The sequence below is a fragment of the Lutjanus erythropterus genome, chromosome 2 (genome assembly GCF_056507025.1).
Source record: "Lutjanus erythropterus isolate fLutEry1 chromosome 2, fLutEry1.hap2, whole genome shotgun sequence".
Classification (NCBI taxonomy): domain Eukaryota; kingdom Metazoa; phylum Chordata; class Actinopteri; order Lutjaniformes; family Lutjanidae; genus Lutjanus; species Lutjanus erythropterus.
The window spans coordinates 44292198-44313753 of NC_139318.1; the positions used below are offsets into that span (position 1 = coordinate 44292198).

The window sequence follows — 21556 nt, forward strand, 5'->3', positions numbered from 1 at the left end:
CGACTTGAGAGGAAATGGAAGCAATTATATTGTAGGAAGATACTGCAAAAATAAGATATGCTTATATTACAAGATGTGTGACATTCTAAGATAAGCAAAAAACAGCTGCTATTTGAATTTGTGAAACATATTTAACCAAGAAGCATGTTGGATGAAATCAGCCACCATCTAAACTGACCCTTTGATCATTTATAAAAATGAAAAAATGTAGGTGTATAAAAGAGGTTTTATTGAAATAACCTGCTAAGGTTCTAAGTTTATGTTGTGGGTGTTTACACGTCTTAATTTACTTATGTCTTAGCGTCTTTGTTGTTAAGCACAAAAACAAAAAAACAAAACAAGGCTGTTTAAGAAGAGGACATTTTGGAAAGTCAGACTGAATAAAAAAGATGTTAACCACAACACTGTTTATTAAAAGAACAAGCTACTTCTTATCAAGAATTACAAAGATGCATTGATTTTTTCTGTGCTTTGGTACATAATGTTTCTTTTCCAATTGTGAAAACCAGTTAAGAGGAAAAACAGGTGGAATGTTTTACACATTAAACATTACATAGAAATGAAGGAAAAGAAGTGCGCTGCAGATCTGGCTCTTTATATGTCTATATTGAATAGGCCTCATCCAAACAGTCTTGCATTGCCAGACCTCCTCTGCCCAGCGCTGGAGAAAGGTTTGGCATTATCAGTCTGCTATAGATAAAAAAGATGTTCTGGCTGGTTTTTATTTCATTAAACCAATCACAATGTTCTTGGAGGCACAAAGCCAAGGACGCAGCGATGGTGGCCCTGCAAAATAGTGTCGGGGGAACTCTTTTTGGTGGCTCATTTCCACATGGGGAGGCAAAACCCTGGTATAAAAATGGCTGAATCTGCGCAAACGAAAAAGAAACAGCTGCTAGCTTGTTCGCTTTCGTACTGACTGAGATTTAGCTGTTCAACAGGAGTTACAAAATCCCAGCTAACTGCAGCGCATGCAGCACAGCGCATCACCTGCCCTGCACACACTGTGGTGACTGACAGTGCATTTTTGTGGAAAGTTTACAGCCTGCAATGCAGTTGCATTCTTGTGTGTACAATGACACAACTAAGAAGCAAGAGGTTTAAGTGTGCCAGCTAATAGAAAAACATATTTATGACTCCATTAATTGATTATCCCATATTGAAATATTATCCCTGTGCATTTTTGTAAGCTTCTATTGGTTTAATGCTGTTATTTTAATGCATACTGATAATGAACAAAAAATGACTGCTCAGCTGGAAGAATCTCAGTCGACTGAGGGGTCTCCAACTGATGATTAAAATGTTTGACTTTCAGGGGAAAACCCTAGAAAACTCACTGAAATGCCTCCAAATGATACTGCTGCATGTTCACTTATATGCAGACAGAGAAGCATGTTGTAGCCTTTACTTGTTTGACAAAAAATTTACAAAAGCTAACATAAAAAGTCAGTAATCTAAGGTATTTATCAAACAAAAATGGCAACATTCACCACTTCCACCTTGAGGTCACTGTAAATTAAAACACTTTCAATAAAACCAAAACACGCAATTTAAGAATCCTATGCTCTGGGATCTTGCAGGCCTTTTTTTTTTTTTTTTTTTTTTTTTTTGTTTTATCATTTTATAGATTTTACAATTAATCATGAGGAAAATAAACATTATCTTCAGGCCATGGCCCAGAAGCAAATGTGTCACATTACAAATAAAATGTGACATAATTTGGCAGTGCGTAATCAGTGTGTCAAGATACACAAAGTGAGTTTTAAGTATGCTCCTGACATCAGCAGACAGCGAGAGTTTAGATCTGTCTATCAGCTTAAACACGAAACCGGCAATGCATGTTTCATACTTGGAAGAAACATTTTCCAACTCAGAGAAAGTGGAGATTCTTATTCCCTCTCATGACACATAGGAAAAGTACAATTTATATACAATACAGACACACACAGATTTTTCAAACACACACATTCACACACTCATTTATATCACTTTCTGACACATTTTCTCCACACACACACACTCCCTAGTTCACACGTTTTCCCTCTGATACACACACATTCACCAACACACTTTATCGCTGACTACTTCACTAACTCCTCACACACTTTCATCACTTACTAACTTGCTAACTCACTTTCTCTCTCACATACTCCCTGAAAAACTCACCAACTTATTCAGGAACTCACATTCTTTTGCTTGGTACTCTTCTCTCTCTCTCTCTCTCTCTCTCTCTCTCTCTCTCTCTCACACACACACACACACACACACACACACACACACACACACACACACACACACACACACACACACACACTAATAGCCCTGCCAGGTCTTGGTGTGAGGTAGCTCCTTGATGCAGTGATATAAGAGGCAGACAGGAGACAGAGAACGGGTCAATAATTCATTAGATAGAGGGCTCAACTCAACTTCAACCCGAATAAACCATCTATGACCACACACACACACACACGCATGCACACGCGCGCACACACACAAACACACACACACACACACACACACACACACACACACACACACACACACACACAGAAGCGTACACCCACGTCTCTCAATCTGTCTCTCTATCTCACTCACTCCCAAACATTGTCTCAAGGGCTGTCAGGGGATAAGTCGCTCTTCCACTTTCTCTTCATTTCCAAGCCCTACTTTTCTCTTTCTCCTTCCACAAGAAATATACACCCACCTTTGAACTGCTGCTCATATCTAATTTCATATGAGTGTTCACATCTATTCTTGGTTATAACTCATATTTGATACCAATATGACCTGGCAGTGATGTATTATTAAACCCGACAATCAAATCCACTGTTTCTGCACCTTATGTTCCAGATTGTTCCAGATCAAACTGATGCATCTTCATTATACCAATCAAGTTGCTACTTCTTTTTCTTTAAAGTGCTGTGATGTGTTGCCCTCTATGACATTTCTCAGTAAAGCTGCTGTGGTACAGAAATATAATGACTCAGATGCTGAAAAAAGTTTCAGTCGTTTCAAATAAACATTCACTTTTGTGAAAACCATTATATTGTCCCGACAAACTGACAGCAAATTGGGCAGAGACATAAAACAGCTGAAAGTAATCGAACGCCAGCGTGTAAGGTCTACAGGACATCATGTTTCAGTCAGAGACTGTTTATAGAAACAGACGATGTGACAGCTGCCCAAAAGTGAAGCCAATGCATCTAGATCACCCCTTAAATAAGCAGAAACAGCTTCTTCTTCTTCTCTTGGAGTGAAAGCAGCTGATCGCTCATGTGAATTAAATGTCTTAAACTTATACTGAAAAGATGTTTCCATGTTCCATTAAGCACATTAACTCTTTGACTCTTAAAAAGTTTTCAAAAAAGGCAAAAACCTCAACTAACCATAAAAAAAAAAAAAAAAAAAAAACTTTTTTGGGGGATTTAAGAAAGTGTGACTCAAGCTTTGCTAATGCAGTAATTCAAAATGTGCATAAACATACTTTGACGTGAACACAGCTATTGTCTTACTCCTTTACTATCTGAACTTCTCCCTTACTTTCTATCCCATTCTCAGTTCCTCTTGATTTTTCTTCTGTCCGTCTTCTTCCCTCTCACTGGATCCCTTCTTTACTCTTACCCTACTGTCTTTAGTTTCGATTTCGATTTCGATTTAAATATTATTCTTGAAAAAAAAATGCTCAACAAGTTCTTTGAGCTCATGGCTCCTCTTTCACTCTGGCTTTGTTTGATTATGCATATCATGTCTTGTAAATTTATGAGCAAATCAATATACTCCTATTCTAAAAAATACAACGATCTCCTTTTCACTCGTTTCTCGTGTGTCCCACATTTCCCTCTTCCATCCTCTGTCATGTCTGGCTTGTTCGGCTGCTCCATCTCTGACTCTTCCCAGTGGTGGCTGACAGAGGTCTAAGTGGTTTGTAGCTGCAGACAGACAGACTCTGGAGTTTCTGCTGCCGTTGTAATAAAGTGAAAAGCTGCTGAAAGGTCAGCCGTGGTGGAATGAGAGATCTGGGACATGAGATCAGAATAAAAGCTGGGATCAAACCTGCGAGCCTCTGCTTTCACACGCGGCCAAAACCCTATAGTTTCACTCCAGTGTGACATCCATGTAAAAAAAAAAAACAAAAAACAGGTCCTATGTGTGTTGTGTGTGTTTGGCAGTAAACTTTGACGCACTATAAGCAGACGATCAACAAAGATCAAACTGTTAAGTATTCACCTCCATCCTTAACCAACCAAACAATCCAATAAAATCCAGCAGCCTGAAATCACGGGATCACTAAAAACAATTTGAACAATGTCTTTCAATAGAAACAACTCGAAATCATGTTTACTGACCATGTGAATAAGTTTATTCATAAATTTGCTGCCATGTGAGTTTTTCTGAATTAATTCCATAGAATGTTGAACCTATAACATTAAGTTAAAACAACAACTGTATAGTGAAAAGTTTAGGGACTAAACTGGAAATCAATCTTCATTGGTTATGATTTATCATAGACTGTGACTCCTCTTATCATGTATAAAAAGACATACATATCCATCGAGTTCATTTCTTCAAACTTAACTTTAGCAAACACTCTGGACCATCAATAAACTCATTATTTCAAATGAAATGATGCTGAATCACCAGGAAAAAAGAAGATCTGTCATGGGACCAAACATTGCAACTTGGAAATTTTAAGTTAGCTTCATGTTATGGGCAACACGGTGGTGCAGCATTTAGTATTTTCACATCACAGTGAGAAAGATGTAGGTTCAGACGCAGCCAAGTTTGCAGGTCATCCAGTCATACCCAATTTATACAATTCCATTACTGTTTAGGAACCACAATATGCAGAAATAGCCAAATAGAATTGGCAAAATGAACATATTTGTATTTAATTCCAAAAACTGCATGGTTTCTGCCCAAACTTGCATTGGATTATCATAAGGTCTATAAAGGGGAGACTCTTGGGTACACAGCGAATCCATTTTCACTCAGATATCTTGAGGTGAGAGGTCAAGACATTCCTTCGAAAATCACCAGCATTTAGCCAACTTCCAAACAAGCTAGCTAATACTAGCTTTAAAATTGAGCCGCCTACAGCCTCTGAAAGAGATTAATGTCATCCGGTGACACGGGCGTCACACTCGTCTGTCAATATATAACACTACAACAACAATAACAAGCTACAGCCTCAAACATCAACCTCATATTTCATTTAGCACGTCTGCATGAGTATTTTAAGTTTTAATGGAGGGCTGTTGGATTGCAGCAGATCTTACAGGTGTACCTGCTGGGCAGTACAAACCCATGATTATGTAAATCTGTGCCAGTGAGCCTGAGCATTGTTGGGAGTTACTGACTGACCTCGTACAGCGTGATGACCCCGTTGGTCTCGTTGGGAGCTTTCCACTGCATGAAGATCTTCTCCTCATAGGGCGTATTCTGCAGAGACTCCATCGGCACTGAGCCAGGCACTGCAGAGACAGAGAGTACACAACACATTCAACATTCATAATGCTTTTGACATTAATAACTTCTCTTATATTTACTGTCTGGTCTGAATGCAACAAACGCCTTGGCAACAACTGTACTTACTCTAGCACAATTTATAACAGTTTGATGTGTGATAACACACTGATTTTCAGCCAGATATAACTTAGTGGCAAGTGTTAAACAGAGTAGAGGCCAGTAGAAGCTGCTAAACATCCCAGCAACAATCATATTTATTTGTGGTAACTTTAGCAGAGCCTCAGAAAAAGTGTTAATGATTTGTTTGTTTTACTGACCTCGGTTAAAAATCTTTTTTTACAACAATACAGTAAAATGTGTGAATGGCACCAAATTTCCTGCAAAACCAACATGAAACACAGCAAAGTACATCCATAAATGCACTGCTGAAGACATATTGGAAGACATGCATCATCCTCCAGTCCGGAAATATTACTTCTGATACAAATAAAGCAGCTTGCACGTGAGACATATTAGGAAGTAAAATATTAAAGGGAGAGAAAAATTAAAAGAAAGTGCAAAGAAAAGCAGGAGAGGGGTAGGAGCAAAGAGGAAAAAGATTACTCATATTAAATTTCGGTTCCGTTTCTCATCATTAAATTCTATTATTTAGTGAAGCAAAAGTTTCAAATATCTGGGAACCAACTCAACAGAAATATTAAGTTACCCAAAATCTAATTCTGGGCTTTTTCCCCCGGGAGGCAGATTGAGACCCACTGTGTGCTCCCAGAAAATTTGATCATAAAGGACATTCACAAAAATTAAGTATGACATGGCATTTCATTATATTTCTTATATTCAGAAAGGCTGAAGTCTCTTATATATGATATGTATTAGGTTTTGCTGATGAGTACAAACAGCAAGAGCTGAAGTGAAAGGCACTTTATGAAAACGAACCACTGTACAAAGTATCGCTGACTGTTGATTCAGAAAATATGAAACCAGACAAAGAAACGTAGCTGAGAAACTAAATATTTAATGTGATACTTTTAATTTAATGTGGTACATTTCTCTCTTATCGTGAACACAGTTTCGGTTAAGGTGTTGCCGTGCTCATAAATTGTTCAATTACATGAAAATATTGCAGATTATTACTTTGCACGTCATGTCATTTCCTGATGAATGCAGTGAGGAAGGTTCATCAGAGCCTCTGCTGGGCTCATAATCATCTCTTTGATGCTTCAAAACACACGTCAAGTTAAGTTTAACTCTGAGCTTTGACTTTCAGGTATTACTGTAATACTGTGTCGCTCAGATGTAATTTGTGAAATTAAACCAGTGCCATCCTGAGCTGAACGGGAGACAGACTGTAATGATGCCACGTAGAGATAAATCTTGCAGCAGCCCTGTAGACAGTGAATAATGGAACAACTGCTGAGACAAAACGACAGCAGCCACGGTCATTTTCTTGGGCTATGGGCACATTTTCTGACTCACCGCTGGGAACCCTACACTCAAATCAAACTCATTTGGATGGAATACTTCAAATGAAAAGTCTATTAGCTTACAAAGTCAATTACTAATTCAATGTCAATGGACCAACTGTCTCCTGTCAGGGGAAAACTTTCACCTGACGACTGGATGATTTCCAGTTTAGAAAGGCTCACTGCAGTTTGTAAGTATTTGCACAGTCACGCCTCTTTTTTCTGTAATCCTGGCTCTGTAATCAAGCACACTGCTTGAAATGAAACAATGACTTTGAGATTAAAGTGTCAACTTTGAAGTTTAATTTCAGGCTGTTCAAAACCACATGAGAGAAGCTCTATAGGAATTATACTTTTATAGTACTTTGGTTTCAGAGAAAAAAGTCATTGGACAAGTCTACCATTCGGTGTCCTCCCTGTTTATGGCCTGTAATGCCAACACCTTCTCACATCCAATGCATGAAATATAGCTGCTTGGTCAGCGCCTCTTTATGCTGTAGGCACCGCTGTAGCATCTGTTTTGCACATGCAGAGCTCTGCAGCCAAGTTAGCAAAAATAAATATGCATTATCCAGGTTAGACTTTCAAAATAAAAGGCACAGCTGAAGGAAGTGAGATGGGTGGATGCATCAAACCAACACAGGCCCAATATTCATCATCGACTTGTTTTCACATAAGTGACTCAATTTACCTGTGTAACACTTATGTAACACATATGTAACATGCATGTAACAAGTATGTAACACAGTGTATGTACTTGTGTACATAACTTAGGTACGTGGAGGCAGTGGTGACCTAAAGAGTTGAGCAGTAAGCTTGTGACAGAGGGGTTGTTGGTTCACTCCCCTGACCAGCAGGCTAAATTTGGACCTGCCTCTCTCTCATTATCACCACTGATGTGCCCTTGAGGAAGCCCTTTAACCCCAAAATACCCTAGTTGAGCTGCTCAGAGGAGGTCAGATAATGGCCAGATTCCACCAGGCACAGCTGTATTGTGTTATGGCTGCCATTTCACTCAATACTTGTGATGCTGCGTCAATCTGTGCAGAGCAGATCGAGTGGGCAAGAAGGGAGACACATAAAAAAACGGAGAGAATCCAGTCAGTTTTCAAAGTAAAGGACTTGCAATCATAAAAGACTAACAGAAAAGAAACAGTTTATTCATGGTAGAAGCACAAAAAGCAAATCAACTAAATCTGTACAAGTGAACATAGTCCGCTGCTGGTGGGGCATGCAGCCGTATGCAGGACGGATCGAAACTTTGGCGGACACGTGCCATTCCTTGTGGAATCAACCGGATGAGACTGTGGTTGATTTTAAATCTCAAGCCATGATCTTTTCCTAAACCTATACCCAAGTCGTTTTTGTGCCCTTACTCTGGAAGTCTACCCAGATGTTGCATGTTTATTATTGCTAACTTGACCAGGGAGCCCTGAACTCGAGGGGTAACTGCAGCATCAACGTCCAGACCACAAGGCCACTGACCAAACCGCCGTATTTGAAGAGTTGGAAGTGAAAACATGTTTGTAACGCAGCCGTCTTCATTGGTCTTCAGCATTGAAACACGTTATCACTTGGACTGAGGTTCGGTAACTGACATGGCTCTCATGTACATGTCAAGAGGTTATAATTTATTCTGATTCCTCAGCCTCGTGATGACCTGCTTTACTGTCATGGATTATTTGGTAAGAGACTCCAATGCACCAAAGTTCACCTGCAATCAACAGTTGCTAGTCCTGATGTGAATGAAGAAAACTTGCTGGAAGCACATTTTGCAGCAAATTATGGCCAAAGTTTTATCCCCTAAACTTGGGAAGGACTATAGCACATACTTTATGAAACTGTATAGTGTGGCTGTATAAAAACTGGAAGTCAGCACTTTACCCAATACTCATGTTATATTTAAAATCTAACGTGTTGGAGTAAACAAGAACAGAAAGGAAAGTGTCACTGTCCAAAACCTGATGGAAAGCACTGCAGTTGCTCATGTTAGTAGATATTTAGTGCACAGCATCCAGAGGACATCACTTAGAAAGTCTCTGGCAGGCTAACCTGAGGAAATGTACCTGCCTGTCCGGTCAGACTGACCAGTGACAGCACACCGCACATCTCTCCTGTCATCCACGCAACCGGGGTCAGACAGCTTTACTGCTGCAGACAACTGACTTATTATAGTAAAATCTACCTAGTAACAAGAGTGTTTTTTTTTGTGTGTGTGTTTTTTCAGGAAGTGACAAGCTTTCACACGTCTTTATGAAGGCATACAGACAGAGAAGAGGTGTCAGACACCTTGTCAGGGAGTGAAGCTGTCAAACACACAAAGTTACACACGAAAATAGCTACACACTGGCACCTGCACAGACGCACACCCAGCACTAGAACACAATAGAGCTTGTGTGCACACACACACATGCGCACACACTGAGGAGTGTGAATTGTTCTAAATGTTAAGGAGAAGGAGACAGACAGTGCCGGGAGGGACAACTGACTGCAATGTGTTAAAATGCATGTGTGTGTGTTTCTGCTTCTCCCTCTCGCTTCTTATTTTTGTTCCTCACTTTCCTCTTTTTCTTCATGATTACTCGACACTCGCAGGAATGTTTTCTACCATATTTTGATCTCTGACCTTTTATCTATTTTTCTATTGGCTGTGCATAATGTTGCTGATGGAGGAAGTTAAGCTCATTCTGCTGCCGCTCTCATTGGAAGTCATCAGGGATGAGTGTGTCCACTAAATGCGTGCGATGCAACGCGGAGATGTTTCTGACAATGGCAGGAAGCTTTTTATTGCTCTTTGTCTGATGCGCATCAAGTGAAAAAAGCTTTTCAAAAACACCCTGAACGTTCAGCCGTTTACAGCCACAAATTGAATCTAACAAAAAAAAAAAAAAGACAGATGCACCACGACATTTCCTTTTACACCAGAGAATTGAGGTGCCATTATCCACCTTTCTTCACCGAGTCAGGTGTTTTAAGACAACCTCCGGTGTGGGGAGTTTCAAAGCCCTCCTGCTATTTTTCAAGCAGTGAAACTGTGGTATGGCATGACATAAGAGTCAGACACACATGGCAGAACACAAGCTTTCATTGGAAAAGTGCATTGTTACTTACAAATCACTACCTATCTTAAAAAAAACAAACAAACTGATCACTGATATTTCATATGATCACTTGCCTATTGTCATATTTGTGTCTGAGTGTAATCTAAACCATCATATCAGTCTTTTTTTTCCTTGCAGAAGATGTTTATCATCTCTGCCGAGTGTAAAAAGCCTTGAAAAATCTTTAAAGCTGTGGTTTTGTGTTTAGGGATCATCCCATTCTTATCCGTGTTATATCTCAAGAACGCTTTGAGGGATTTTCTTCAAACTTGACACAAATGTTCACTTGGACTCAAGGAAGAGCTGATTAGAATTTAGTGGTCAAAAGGTCACAATGTCCTCAGGTCCGTCCCGCTCTTGTCACCGTGATATCGGAGGAAGGCTTGGAGGGAATTTCTTCAAATCTTCTACAACCGTCCACTTGGACTCAAGGATGAACTGCTTACATTTTGGACTCTGTGACCTCACAAAACACGTTTTTATTTAGCTTATTACGGCACAAACATCTAACAGGATACTAACAGTGTTGAAGAGTATCTACTTACATGTAACTAGTTACAGTTAATGAAACTGCAAAACAAATCGTAATACTTTACAGTAACTACAGTTACTAATTAAACTGTTGGTGAATTCAAGGGGGATATTTTTTGCAGGTTGCCTGGAGGAGATCTGCACTCTACTGAGCGACCTCTTCTAGTTTTGTTGCATTTTTTTTCCTTCTGAAAAAGGTCAGGTAATTTTTTCTGTTAGAATATATGCAGTAAAACTTCTAACACCCAACTGTGAGGCTTATAAGCATGTTCTCTTGGACTTTTAAAGCATCTTTTTTCACAAAGATTACAGCGGGGGAGTTCTGGGTTCGAATAGATGCAACCTTTCTATGAAGAGTCTGAATGTTCACCCCATGCCTGCATTGGTTTCTCCTGGTTGTCTAATAATTCTCTCATCAGTAACTCTGACCAAGGCTGGCTTAGAAATGGAGTTGGATCTGACTCTGTTTGGCTGTATATATCACAATAAACTTGACCTTTACCTTTTTTTAAATCTACCTTGAATGCATTCTGCATTTACAACCATAATACGATGAGGCGCACAGGAAAATTTTGAGCAGTTTGGCAAAATTTGATTGAATTCTTCCAACAGATGGCACTAAAGTGACAATGAATTCAAATGAAGCTTCAGTGTTCCCAGGAATTTACACTTTCTACAAAAATCAGCATTTAGTCTAAGTCTGAGATGGTCTCCAGATGCAGACTGAGAACTTCTTCATAACTTAAATTTAAATCAAATTTAGAGTATTATGCAACCATGGCAGATGTTATGCTGTTGAAGTAATCTCTAGCGGCATTTGGAAGGTTACATTTTGTTTTACTAAATAATAATGACACTCAGACCCACAAGAAGCTTGGCAACGGCACATTTTTACAGGATGTTACCTGTCAGGTGAGATGGGTTTTTTGTGTGTCATATAATTCATGTGTTTATATATAAATGTGTGAGAACTGACACAGAAACACACACTTGGAAATTATAGAAAACACCCTTGATCCCAAAAGTCAAGGGTCAGAATCCCCACATGAACCATTGTTCAAGTCTATGGAGATACGCACACATACAAACACAAACATGAACTCATCCACACACACACACACACACACACACACACACACACACACACACACACACACTAGTCGACTGTCAGAGAAGTCTGACAGAAGAATATTTTGATTAGTAATTCTAAGGTGTTGATTAAGGCCCCAGCCTGTGGAGCATATCAAATTACCCTAACAAAGAAACGCAATTAGATGCCGCCATTTTTATTCAGCACCTTATCACTCACTAGTGTGTGTCTGTGTGTGTGTGTGTGTCTGTAGTCTCATCTTTTATGATGCACAGTGTCTACCTGGATATCTGGGTGGTGTCTTTGTGTGTGAGGTTGTGTGTATGTGTGTGTGTGTAGATGCATGTGGGAGCTTTCTATGACTCACAGTGTGTACCCTGAGATGTGCGTGCTGCTTTCCAGCATGTACGAACTGTGTGCATCATGACTCATGCATCATACCTGTGTATCTGCTGCCAGTGTGTGTGTGTGTGTGTGTGTGTGTGTGTGTGTTCCTGTGCACCTTGGGGGCTTAGACAGAAGAAAACAGGCTTCATTGAAAAGATAACGGCAGCTGTAACACATTAATCATAACTTGATTAACTTCCACCGTGCTGCACAATGAACGGCCTGCTTTATTAAGCCAGCACTCTCCCTCTTCCTCTCTATGTCATTCTCTCCTATTTTTCTGTCTCTGAACTCCTCTTTCTCTCTTGCAATCCTTACTTAAATTCAAATTGTCTTTACTGGCATGAAATGAAGCTGTGCGAATCCTGTCTGGCTTTCATTTCTTTGGCTCTCTCTCTATCGGCCCAAATCCATGTTCTTATTATAATAAGCAACAGACCTGGTTGTTTATATGGAAATTTTGACTTTTATTGTTTGTTAGTGTTTAAAGCTTATAGCGGTTACTTGCAAGCAAAAGCAAATAAAAAAAAACAGTGCTTATTAGTGGTGTTGGGTATTATTTGCAGTACATGTAATTGAGATGGAAATAAACATTTCTTCGCAGCAGCAGCAGCTTGGTTAGACTTGGTTTCAGCAAGTTTGCACTCAGTTTCTGCATGACAGAGAGTGTGAAGAGTCAAAACTGATTGAGAAGAAGGTGCAGAACTTCTTTAAATATGCACTGCAGTTTGTGACAGTTATCATTAGCTACTATAGTGAACTTTTCTTGCATTTAACTTAGCAAAACAGATTTGTTTGTACCTTCAGCTCTTCAGCAAAAACATGTTTTTCTTTTTGTGGCCTCCAGTAATAGTGAGATGTCAGATTGACATGTGAAATTGAATATAGCATTTTTATGTCTTTTAGACAGGTTTTATACAAAAAAACAAAACAAAAAAAACATTCCTAGGTCGTCAAACTCCGGCGCTTTGTCCTTCCTTTACTGTCTGTACAAAAACAACCATGTTTCAGGTAACTTCATTATAATCTGATCTATGTCATCTGATATTATATAAAGGGCAAGAACATCTGCAGATGGAAAACGTTAAGTGATGTTTTGCTGATCATTCCAAAAGATATGATCACCAAGACATCATCTGCGTGTGTGGTGACTTAAAAGAAGATTTAAAATATTAAATCTTTTAAGCATGTCTCTGTTTTAGCCTGCGAGGTTCATGGTTTTCAACTGAGTTTACTTGTGAAGCTGCTAACATCATAACATCATCTAATTAGATCCTGTCTGGTAAAAAAAGACGAGAAAAAATCAATTTGCCAATGTGTAAAAAAAGCTCCATCATTTACTCTAATTTAGTGCCATCAGTCACTTTGTAAGAGTGACATTTTTTTTTTTTAAATGATGAAAGAAGAAACGCCTCATTTAGTCCAGTGTTCACATGTGAAAAAAAGGAATGATCCGTGGCATATCAATATTTTTACAGTGCCATTTTTCATGTGGTTCATGATTTCCTCACTGTGGGTTTATCCTCTCTGGGAACAAATAAACACATCTTGATGAAAAACAAGCAGGAAGGAATTACCAGCATCGCTGCTGGACTGGATTAATATTAAATTACATATTGTGATATAAGGATTAAAGGGCAGATCTGCACTATGATTTGGAAACAGGCTGTATTTTCTTTGCTTTGGGATGAAAGCAGGATTATTTGGTCCTGAAAACATGAGCAGGTGTTTTGCACAAAAGTGGGGTTTTTCTTTTCCCAAAAATCGTCACTGTCTTAACATGGCAACAATCCTTCTTTTGGTATTTTACATATCATACAATGTCATCTCCATGAATTTGCTATAAACAGTAAGTGAAAACAAACATGATGTTGGTATGAAAGTCTGGCTTGTAAAAGGCAAAAGGGGCAAAATCTTTGAATTGTTGGGATGAAAAATTTTCTTTGAAGTTGTTAAACTGAGCCAGATTTAGTTTCACAATCTTGAAAGAATGAAAAACACAGAGCAGCTCCAACAAGGCTTGGTTAATGATGGTGAATCTTTTGCCTTTATTCTTTTTCTTTCAAACCTTCACTTGGCCCACGGTGGGTTGGGAGCACTCTTTGATACTTGATATACTAAATAAGCGGTTAAAATTATTAAAAGCGCATAAATGATGAGTTCATTTCTATGACTAAATGCACTTTGATGGTTTGGTTTTTTGAAAAGTGACAGCTGTACAAACAAAAACATAACAGAAGATGACAACTGATTGTTGTTTTTCTTCTTTCATCATCTTAGAGAAGACCCAGCGCTCTGATGATAAAAGGATTATTAAATCTCAATAACTGTGATTGTCCTTTGACTGAGGAGATCACTTTTCTCTTTAATGGGAATGGGAGTATTTATAAGCATATAAACATGTTACAAACAGAGGGATTTGAGATCTGAATTTTAATATTTGATATCCGCTGTTTGAATTTGAAAAGTGCTTAACCACAAACAGGATATTTAGCCTGATAAAGACAAGCCATTGTTATCAGAGCAACACAGTGAATATTAGAATTCTATCGCTAGTTTCATCATTAATTCTCTGGAAACCACTTATGACTCATCACGCGAGTTCATCTGGAGACCGGCTGCGTTTGAGCACGCAGGGTCAGATCACTGACACCTTAAGCGAAGTGAATTAGTCTTGCTTGTTAACCTGCCAGCGTGCAATTTTTGCATTAACAAAGCAGTTACAGTTTGTTTTTCACGTGGAAATGACAGCCAGTTAGTGGACTTGAAAGCAACAAGACGGTAATGATTGATTGTGTTGGCTGATGTTATCTAAGCACGACACTGAGACGTGTCGGGCTCACAGTTGAAGTGGGATAGAAATTAAGGATTGTAATTTAAAACAAATTTATTCAATATTCACTTATTCGGGGATGAGTACAGCAAGCACAATATGGTTATCACTGTGTGCTGTGTTATCGCTATAGAATGGTACCCTGTGCAGCGTTTGACCACCAATGATATGGAGCAAAGTTTTATGAATGGGTCCCCATTTTGCATTTTTTTTAACTACTGTATGAAGAGGCAAATGCATTCATTATGTTGACTTCAAAGATGTACACAGTGTGCTCATACATAGAGCGATGACGATTACAATAACTGTAACAATAACGATGAACAGAACTGATGAACAGAAATTTTATTTACACTTCCGAATAAGTCAGCATCTCAACTAAAGGGATCGATCACCCAAAAATGAAAATTCAGCCATTGTCTACTCACCAGTTTTAAAATGTAAAAAATCAACTGGGAAAAAAAACAAAAAAAAACTCCTAAAGTCCTGACATTCTGTTTGCACACCGTCACACCACACACACACACACAGTTCAGATGGTGTGCATGCTAACGTGGCTTCAGGCTAAGGATCTACAGTGGAGATTTTGGCTAAAAACATGGTCAGCTTAGCATGTTGGGACTGTTGTTGCTATGTGCAAAATAGAAATACTTTGCTTTAAATGCATATAATGCCTGATATATAATAGAATTTGAACCATATGCGAAACATAAACAAACAAATAAATAACTAAATGATGAATAAATAAATATTCTTAAGTAACATTGTCAGATATTACAGCAGCTCTTATTTAATATAAAATGGGTTAATACAGTATAATAAATTGTTAACAATTCACTATCACCCACACCACCTGACTTGTTGCATTACATTAAAATATAGTCTTGTCCTTGTCAGTAAAAATAGTAAAAATATATCTGATTTGTTATTAATTAAAATATGATTAGTGTATCTGTAAGATATGAAGGAAAATGTAAAAAAACAAATAAAAAATGCAGGTACAGTTGCTCCCAGTCTCCCCTACTTGTCCATTCTTTGTCTTTTTGTCTTTGTGTGCAAGTTGACCGCTTTCATTCTGTCACTTTGAAACTGTTTCAGAAAACCCTTCCTTAAGTCATCTCCACCCACGACAGGCTTTACATCCTGACGAGTAAAACTTTAATCTCATTTAGCCAGTTTCTTTCTGACTTTTATATTTCTTTAGACATTTGAACTTTTTATTCACTCTGGGAGGCGGTTGGCATAGCAGTGGTGCGAGCAGAACAAAGCAATCAGCTTCTGGAGTAAACATGAAAAGTTTTCAACTTCTAAGCAGCGTGGAGCGAAGATAGAAGCCTGATTTTCTGCAATAATGGATGTGTCAAATTAACAATGCTGGATGCCTCGCAGTGAGACAGACAAAATGTTCATGACTTGAAGTGGGGTTGTATGAGGCACTCGTCAGTCAGTGTACTATCTGCAGTAGATGGCTGTCGGCATGCATCCACTTTGGAGAAGCAGCAGGAGCACCGGTGCAGGAAGCTAAATAATGTTACTGCTGTGTGCAGCAAAACATATTTTAGGTGGGAAAGTGACATTATATAAGCCAAATATTTCTCGGCTTAGATACAAGTACGGGGGCTCCAAGGAGAAAAGATTAGGAACTGCTGCCTTATTTTATAACATTTTACAATGATTTTTTTTGTATGTTGGTCCAGTAATAATCGTCCAATAAACAATTCTGTTTCAAAAATTTTAATTTTCTGGAAATTATTGGAAGCATCAAATCTGACAGGGTTAAAACGCCTAAGTCACACAATAACAAACACAAACTAAGAGATCAAGGCAGCAGGAGACGAGCAACTCCCGTGTTCTACGAGGCAAAGTTACTCTTTTTGCCGAAGGGTCTGGTGGCTTTGGAGAGAGCAATATTTGGATGAATGAATGAATGAACTTTATTTATACGGCACCTTTCGCTCACCGAACACAGCTCAAAGTGCTTTACAATTTCACAGCAAATAAAAACGCAACAACAAACTTCACCCACAAAATAAAATAAAGTTGAAAAAATCAAGTAGGGACACAAAGAGGAACATAGGAAAGATAAAAGTTCTAATCTATGGCTGGTCATAAGCCATATTAAAAAGATATGTTTTGAGTTGCCATTTGAAAATGTCTGCTGAGTCAGCAAGTATGACCTTTAAAGGCAAAGTGTTCCAAATTTTGGGTGGCGTAATGGCAAAAAGCCGCATCACCGAAGGTTTTAGTGGCAACCCTGGGGAAAGTTAAAAGAGCAGCTGTGGAGTATCTAAGGGTTCATGAAGGACCATAAAATGAGGGAGTCTGTGATATAAAAGCCATTTACTGATTTAAAAACTAAAAGAATCAATTGTAAAAAACACAGGAAGCCAGTGTAGATTATGTAAAACAGGAGTTATATGATCTCTCATCTTAGTTTTTGTTTTAAAAAAAACCAAAAAAAAACCCTGGCAGCAGCATTCTGAACAGGTCGCAATTTTTCAGTGGCTGTTTTTGGTAAATATATAACTAATACAGATTTTTTTAGGTGGGACTTCATCAGGTGGCTAAAAGCTTCCTGCACCGACACTCCTACTGCCTCTCTGAAGTGGGGCGTGTCAGCTGCAGTGGATGGATAAGTTCCCCGTACAGCCCCACTTCAAAAAATCTGAACTATGCCTTTAAGAGTGCAGCTTCCAGCAGGTAAAACAATTAAGAAGGACGTGATTAAAACCCGAGAAGCTCTCATCCCGAGATAAACTAGGAAGATGAGTCCTGTGTGTGCGAGAGAAGTAATTTTCTATCTTAATTGCAAATCGCTCATTTTGCCCCTTAACATAGGTTAAAGTATTTTTTCTATGTCATCAGCAACATTAAAAAGCATGAGGAAAAAAAAACATGTGGTACTGAATGTGTATGTGTGTATGTGTGTGTGTATGTGTGTGTGTGTGTGAGAAGCTGCTTCATTTGCTGCAGCCCCAGCTCTATAAAGCCATTACCGTACAAACAGCAATTAGCCTCCGTGTGAACAATTGCTGTTCTGTTCCCTAATTACTGAATTACAACCAGGAGATTAACGATGGTTAAATAAAAAACAATTAAGAACAAAACAATTAAGGTTTTTTTTTTCCTTCTCCCCCCCAAAGCCATCGCTGCTCCCCAGTCATGTTAACTCTTTTTAAAGGCTTCAGACAACTTGCAGCATGTGTGTGTGTGTGTGTGTGTGTGTGTGTGTGTGTGTTCTGCAAGCAAAGGATGGAATTTCAGGCGGAGATGTGATGTTCCCCAGAAGCTAAATTCAGAGGATATTAGTTATGAGATCAGGAGAAGAACAGCGAGCCCCGAGGAGGGTGGGAAAGAGATGAGAGATCTGGGATCATTATAACGATGTTTTTATCCTGCTTATCAGGCGTTGCTCTAATGGATTCAAGCTATTCCAGTTTATCGCAGGCATGTTGTTGAGAGAAATATAAAGCATCAATGAATTATTAGCAGTAGTGGCTGGGGCAAATACTCTGTTCTGAATTAGTAGAACATGGAGCCCTCTGGAAAAGAAATAAAACGTTGTTGTTTTCAAATAATTTGAACTCAACAGGTACATTTATATTTGAAGCATTAATAAAGTGTGTCTGTACGTCCTGTAGCTTTTCCTGCTCAAGGGTGCAGTGATGAGACATGGCTGCTGATTGGAGCATAAGAGCTGGACCTGTGATCACACAACAGGTAGTTCCAACCAAGCAATCTGATTGGTCAAGACATTTAGACCGTGCTCAGCACACTGTGCTCATCGCTAAAAATATTACTCCACCGAGGAGGATGTTTTTGGACATTTTTTATTCATGGAAATAAATCTCAAACCACAATGTGCCTATAATAGACTCTGACCTTCTGTTAGACTATTTATTATAGCTGTTTAAGTAACATTTATAGAATAAATCAATGAACTTTCTTTAATTAATATAATTTATGGTGCTGTTTATTGCTGCCTCCCTTGTGTGTGGCAAACTGGAGAGCAGACAGTTTTGTGACTGTTGTTTTTCAGAAGATAAACGCCAACAAACACTTTGGAAATCTATCTTTTTGTCAACAGATTTTTGAAGTTTGGATTTTACATCACTCTGGATGTCTGTGAAGATTCTTAGTAACCCAGGTCACGGTATTCGTGGAAACGGTTGTCGTAGGCAACAGGACTTGGTACCAACGCAGCAGCTTTTTTTTTTATTTATTTTTTTTTTATCAGATATCTTAATTACAGCACAAATCAGCTACCAAAGCTGCTTTGTGTTTGTATATATGTTATTTATTCAGTTTGGAAAATCTCATGATCTGCAGAAAGCATTAACTTGAGCTCCAGCTGGCTGCCGACTCAACAGGGTCTAGAAATTGTCTCTGTTGCTCAGTGGTTACTAAGGGCCGGCCTACTTCCTGGAGTAGCAAATAGGGGTTCATTACATAGGAGTTTTATAGACGTGACTGATTGTTTCACAGGTATTAGTCAGACTCCGTGTGCGTCCCAGGAAAAGGACATAACACTAGTAAAATGTATTTATTTTTTGTTTTGAGAGCGAATTACCCCACAATATGAATAAATCTTGATTATGTCCTTTAGTTTGTCTGTAACCTGTTGTATAATTATAATATTACACTCAAGGGTGAGTTTTAACGTGATTATTAGCACCTTAGTGATGCTTACAGACCTGACTGCATCACTGTTGTACTAATAATCACCTTAAAGCTCACCCGGGAGGGTTACATTGCTGAATTATAGATTTAATCTTTTTTTAAATGCAATCCTGTTCTCTCCAGGTCTTCTTACTGAGTTTTGAAAATACCGTTTTGTTTTGTTTTTTTATTGTATACATGCAATAACATTCAGAACAATTTAAGGTTGACCTTCTTTTTATTCTGAGGGAAATTAAAATCTGAAACTTTATCTTACTTCACCTCCAGCTGTTCTTATTTTAGTAAATTCATTTGCTTTAAATGTCAGCAGGTTTTATTACTGTTGTTTTACTTTTATTGGAAGTTTCATCTAAATTTTGTATTTGTCTTTCTTTGTATCTGGCAACTTTTATTTATTTTTTATTTAGCCACATACTAAATGACGTATCTACCATCATGGATTTCACATTTAAAATAATATATACAGAGGGTTTGGATCTACGCTGTACGAAACAGTTTGCTGTTAAACAACTCAAATACATTTTTACTTCCACTCACCGTCCTCCTCTGTCTGCTTGACTATCTCCTCGCTTTCCTTGCTGCCCTCGGGGTTGGCAAGGACCAGCCGCAGCCTGACCGTGACGAAGGGCCTCAGCCCTCTCAGAGTGTAATGTGACGACGTTTGGATCAGCTCCTCCGCCACAAACTCCTGCTGGTTAAACACATACTGGTACTGCACCTGGAAAACAGAGGGAGATACAGTACATGACATTTATTCCACTGTAATTTGGTTAAAACAATGATCACTTATGCAGAGCTGCCTTTATGTAAAGCACTTAAACCTGCAATGCTTTGACAGAATTGGAAAGTGCAGAACACTGTGCAGGTCCAAATTGTGAATGTTACAAATCATAAAAGAAGCTGAAGGAGGGGTGTTGCTAAATGTGCATCTAAAGGTTAAAAACACTGGTGGTTAAAGCAACTTATGACACAATACTTTAGGTTGAGGGCCTTATACTTTCACCTCTAATTACAAAACCTGATAATTTCCTAAGATAATACGATTTTTGCTGAGTCAGGCTAAAAATTTAAGTGACTGTTTTAAAACAATGTATTTAACTTGACCTTTTACATAAAAATGGCAAAATGCGCCACCATTTCCCACTACTGTGACATAATGCTTTCATAGTGGAGAGTAATTAGTGTCCACACATTGTAGTCGCAACACAGATTGTGGCCAGATGTGCATACCGTCAGATTGTAGCTGTGGCAGCGTGTCACCGCATACCCAAACGTCTCCCACTGTATGGTAAGCTGGCGGGCTCTGACGTCCACCACGTTGACATTTTGGGGACCGTGGACTGGATCTGGAGGAGAGATGGAGAGAAACAAAAGTTAGTTCCTCAGCCGAGCAGTTGAGACAGTATGATGCAAGTGGAGACTGTTGAGCCAGACTTGTTGTTGTATAAAATTTACATTTTGTACATGTGATCACTGTGAAGACAGTATGACACCACCAAAATCCAAAATAAAGTGCACAGCAGTTCTTCGGTGAAAGCCATCCTTCACCATTACACCCCAAATGCTTTGTGGCTAGTTATTTTGATGACTTTACATTCAACTTGCAAAAATCAAAAAGGACTTGCCCACTGACTTGCACTTAACAACAATGACTTGTGACTTCATTTGGTCTCAAGCCTTGTGAATTGAAAATACTCGATACCTTGCACCTGGGGTTCTCAACCCCGGGGTCAGATCCCCTCAACGGGAGTCACAAGATGCAAATTTGAGTTTGACTTTGGTAGCTTTCATGTGTTACAGTATTAGCTGAACAATCTTGGGCAGATGGAGGTGGAGGGATCATGAACACCAACTGATATTTTGGGGGTTCGGGTCTTGAAAAGTTTGAGAACCACTGCCTTACACCAAGTCCAGAGATTAAAAAGTGTTAAAAGTGTACCGTAAATCGACTTATTTCCTTATTTCAATTACCTGACTCAATCACTGTTAACACTATTCATTCTCA

At 38.8% G+C, this 21556-nt stretch overlaps 1 protein-coding gene across 1 annotated transcript in view; it reads right to left on the reverse strand.

The window, feature by feature from the left end:
• The window catches only part of ptprt (protein tyrosine phosphatase receptor type T), a 485707-nt gene that overhangs the window by 249276 nt on the left and 214875 nt on the right, over positions 1 to 21556 (reverse strand). Inside the window, exons 9-11 of the mRNA XM_084740791.1 lie at positions 20782 to 20897; positions 20089 to 20269; positions 5362 to 5471 (exon numbers count right to left, since the gene is read on the reverse strand). Of these exons, the coding sequence (XP_084596917.1) occupies positions 5362 to 5471; positions 20089 to 20269; positions 20782 to 20897 (407 nt within the window). The remainder of the gene's footprint in view (positions 1 to 5361; positions 5472 to 20088; positions 20270 to 20781; positions 20898 to 21556) is intronic.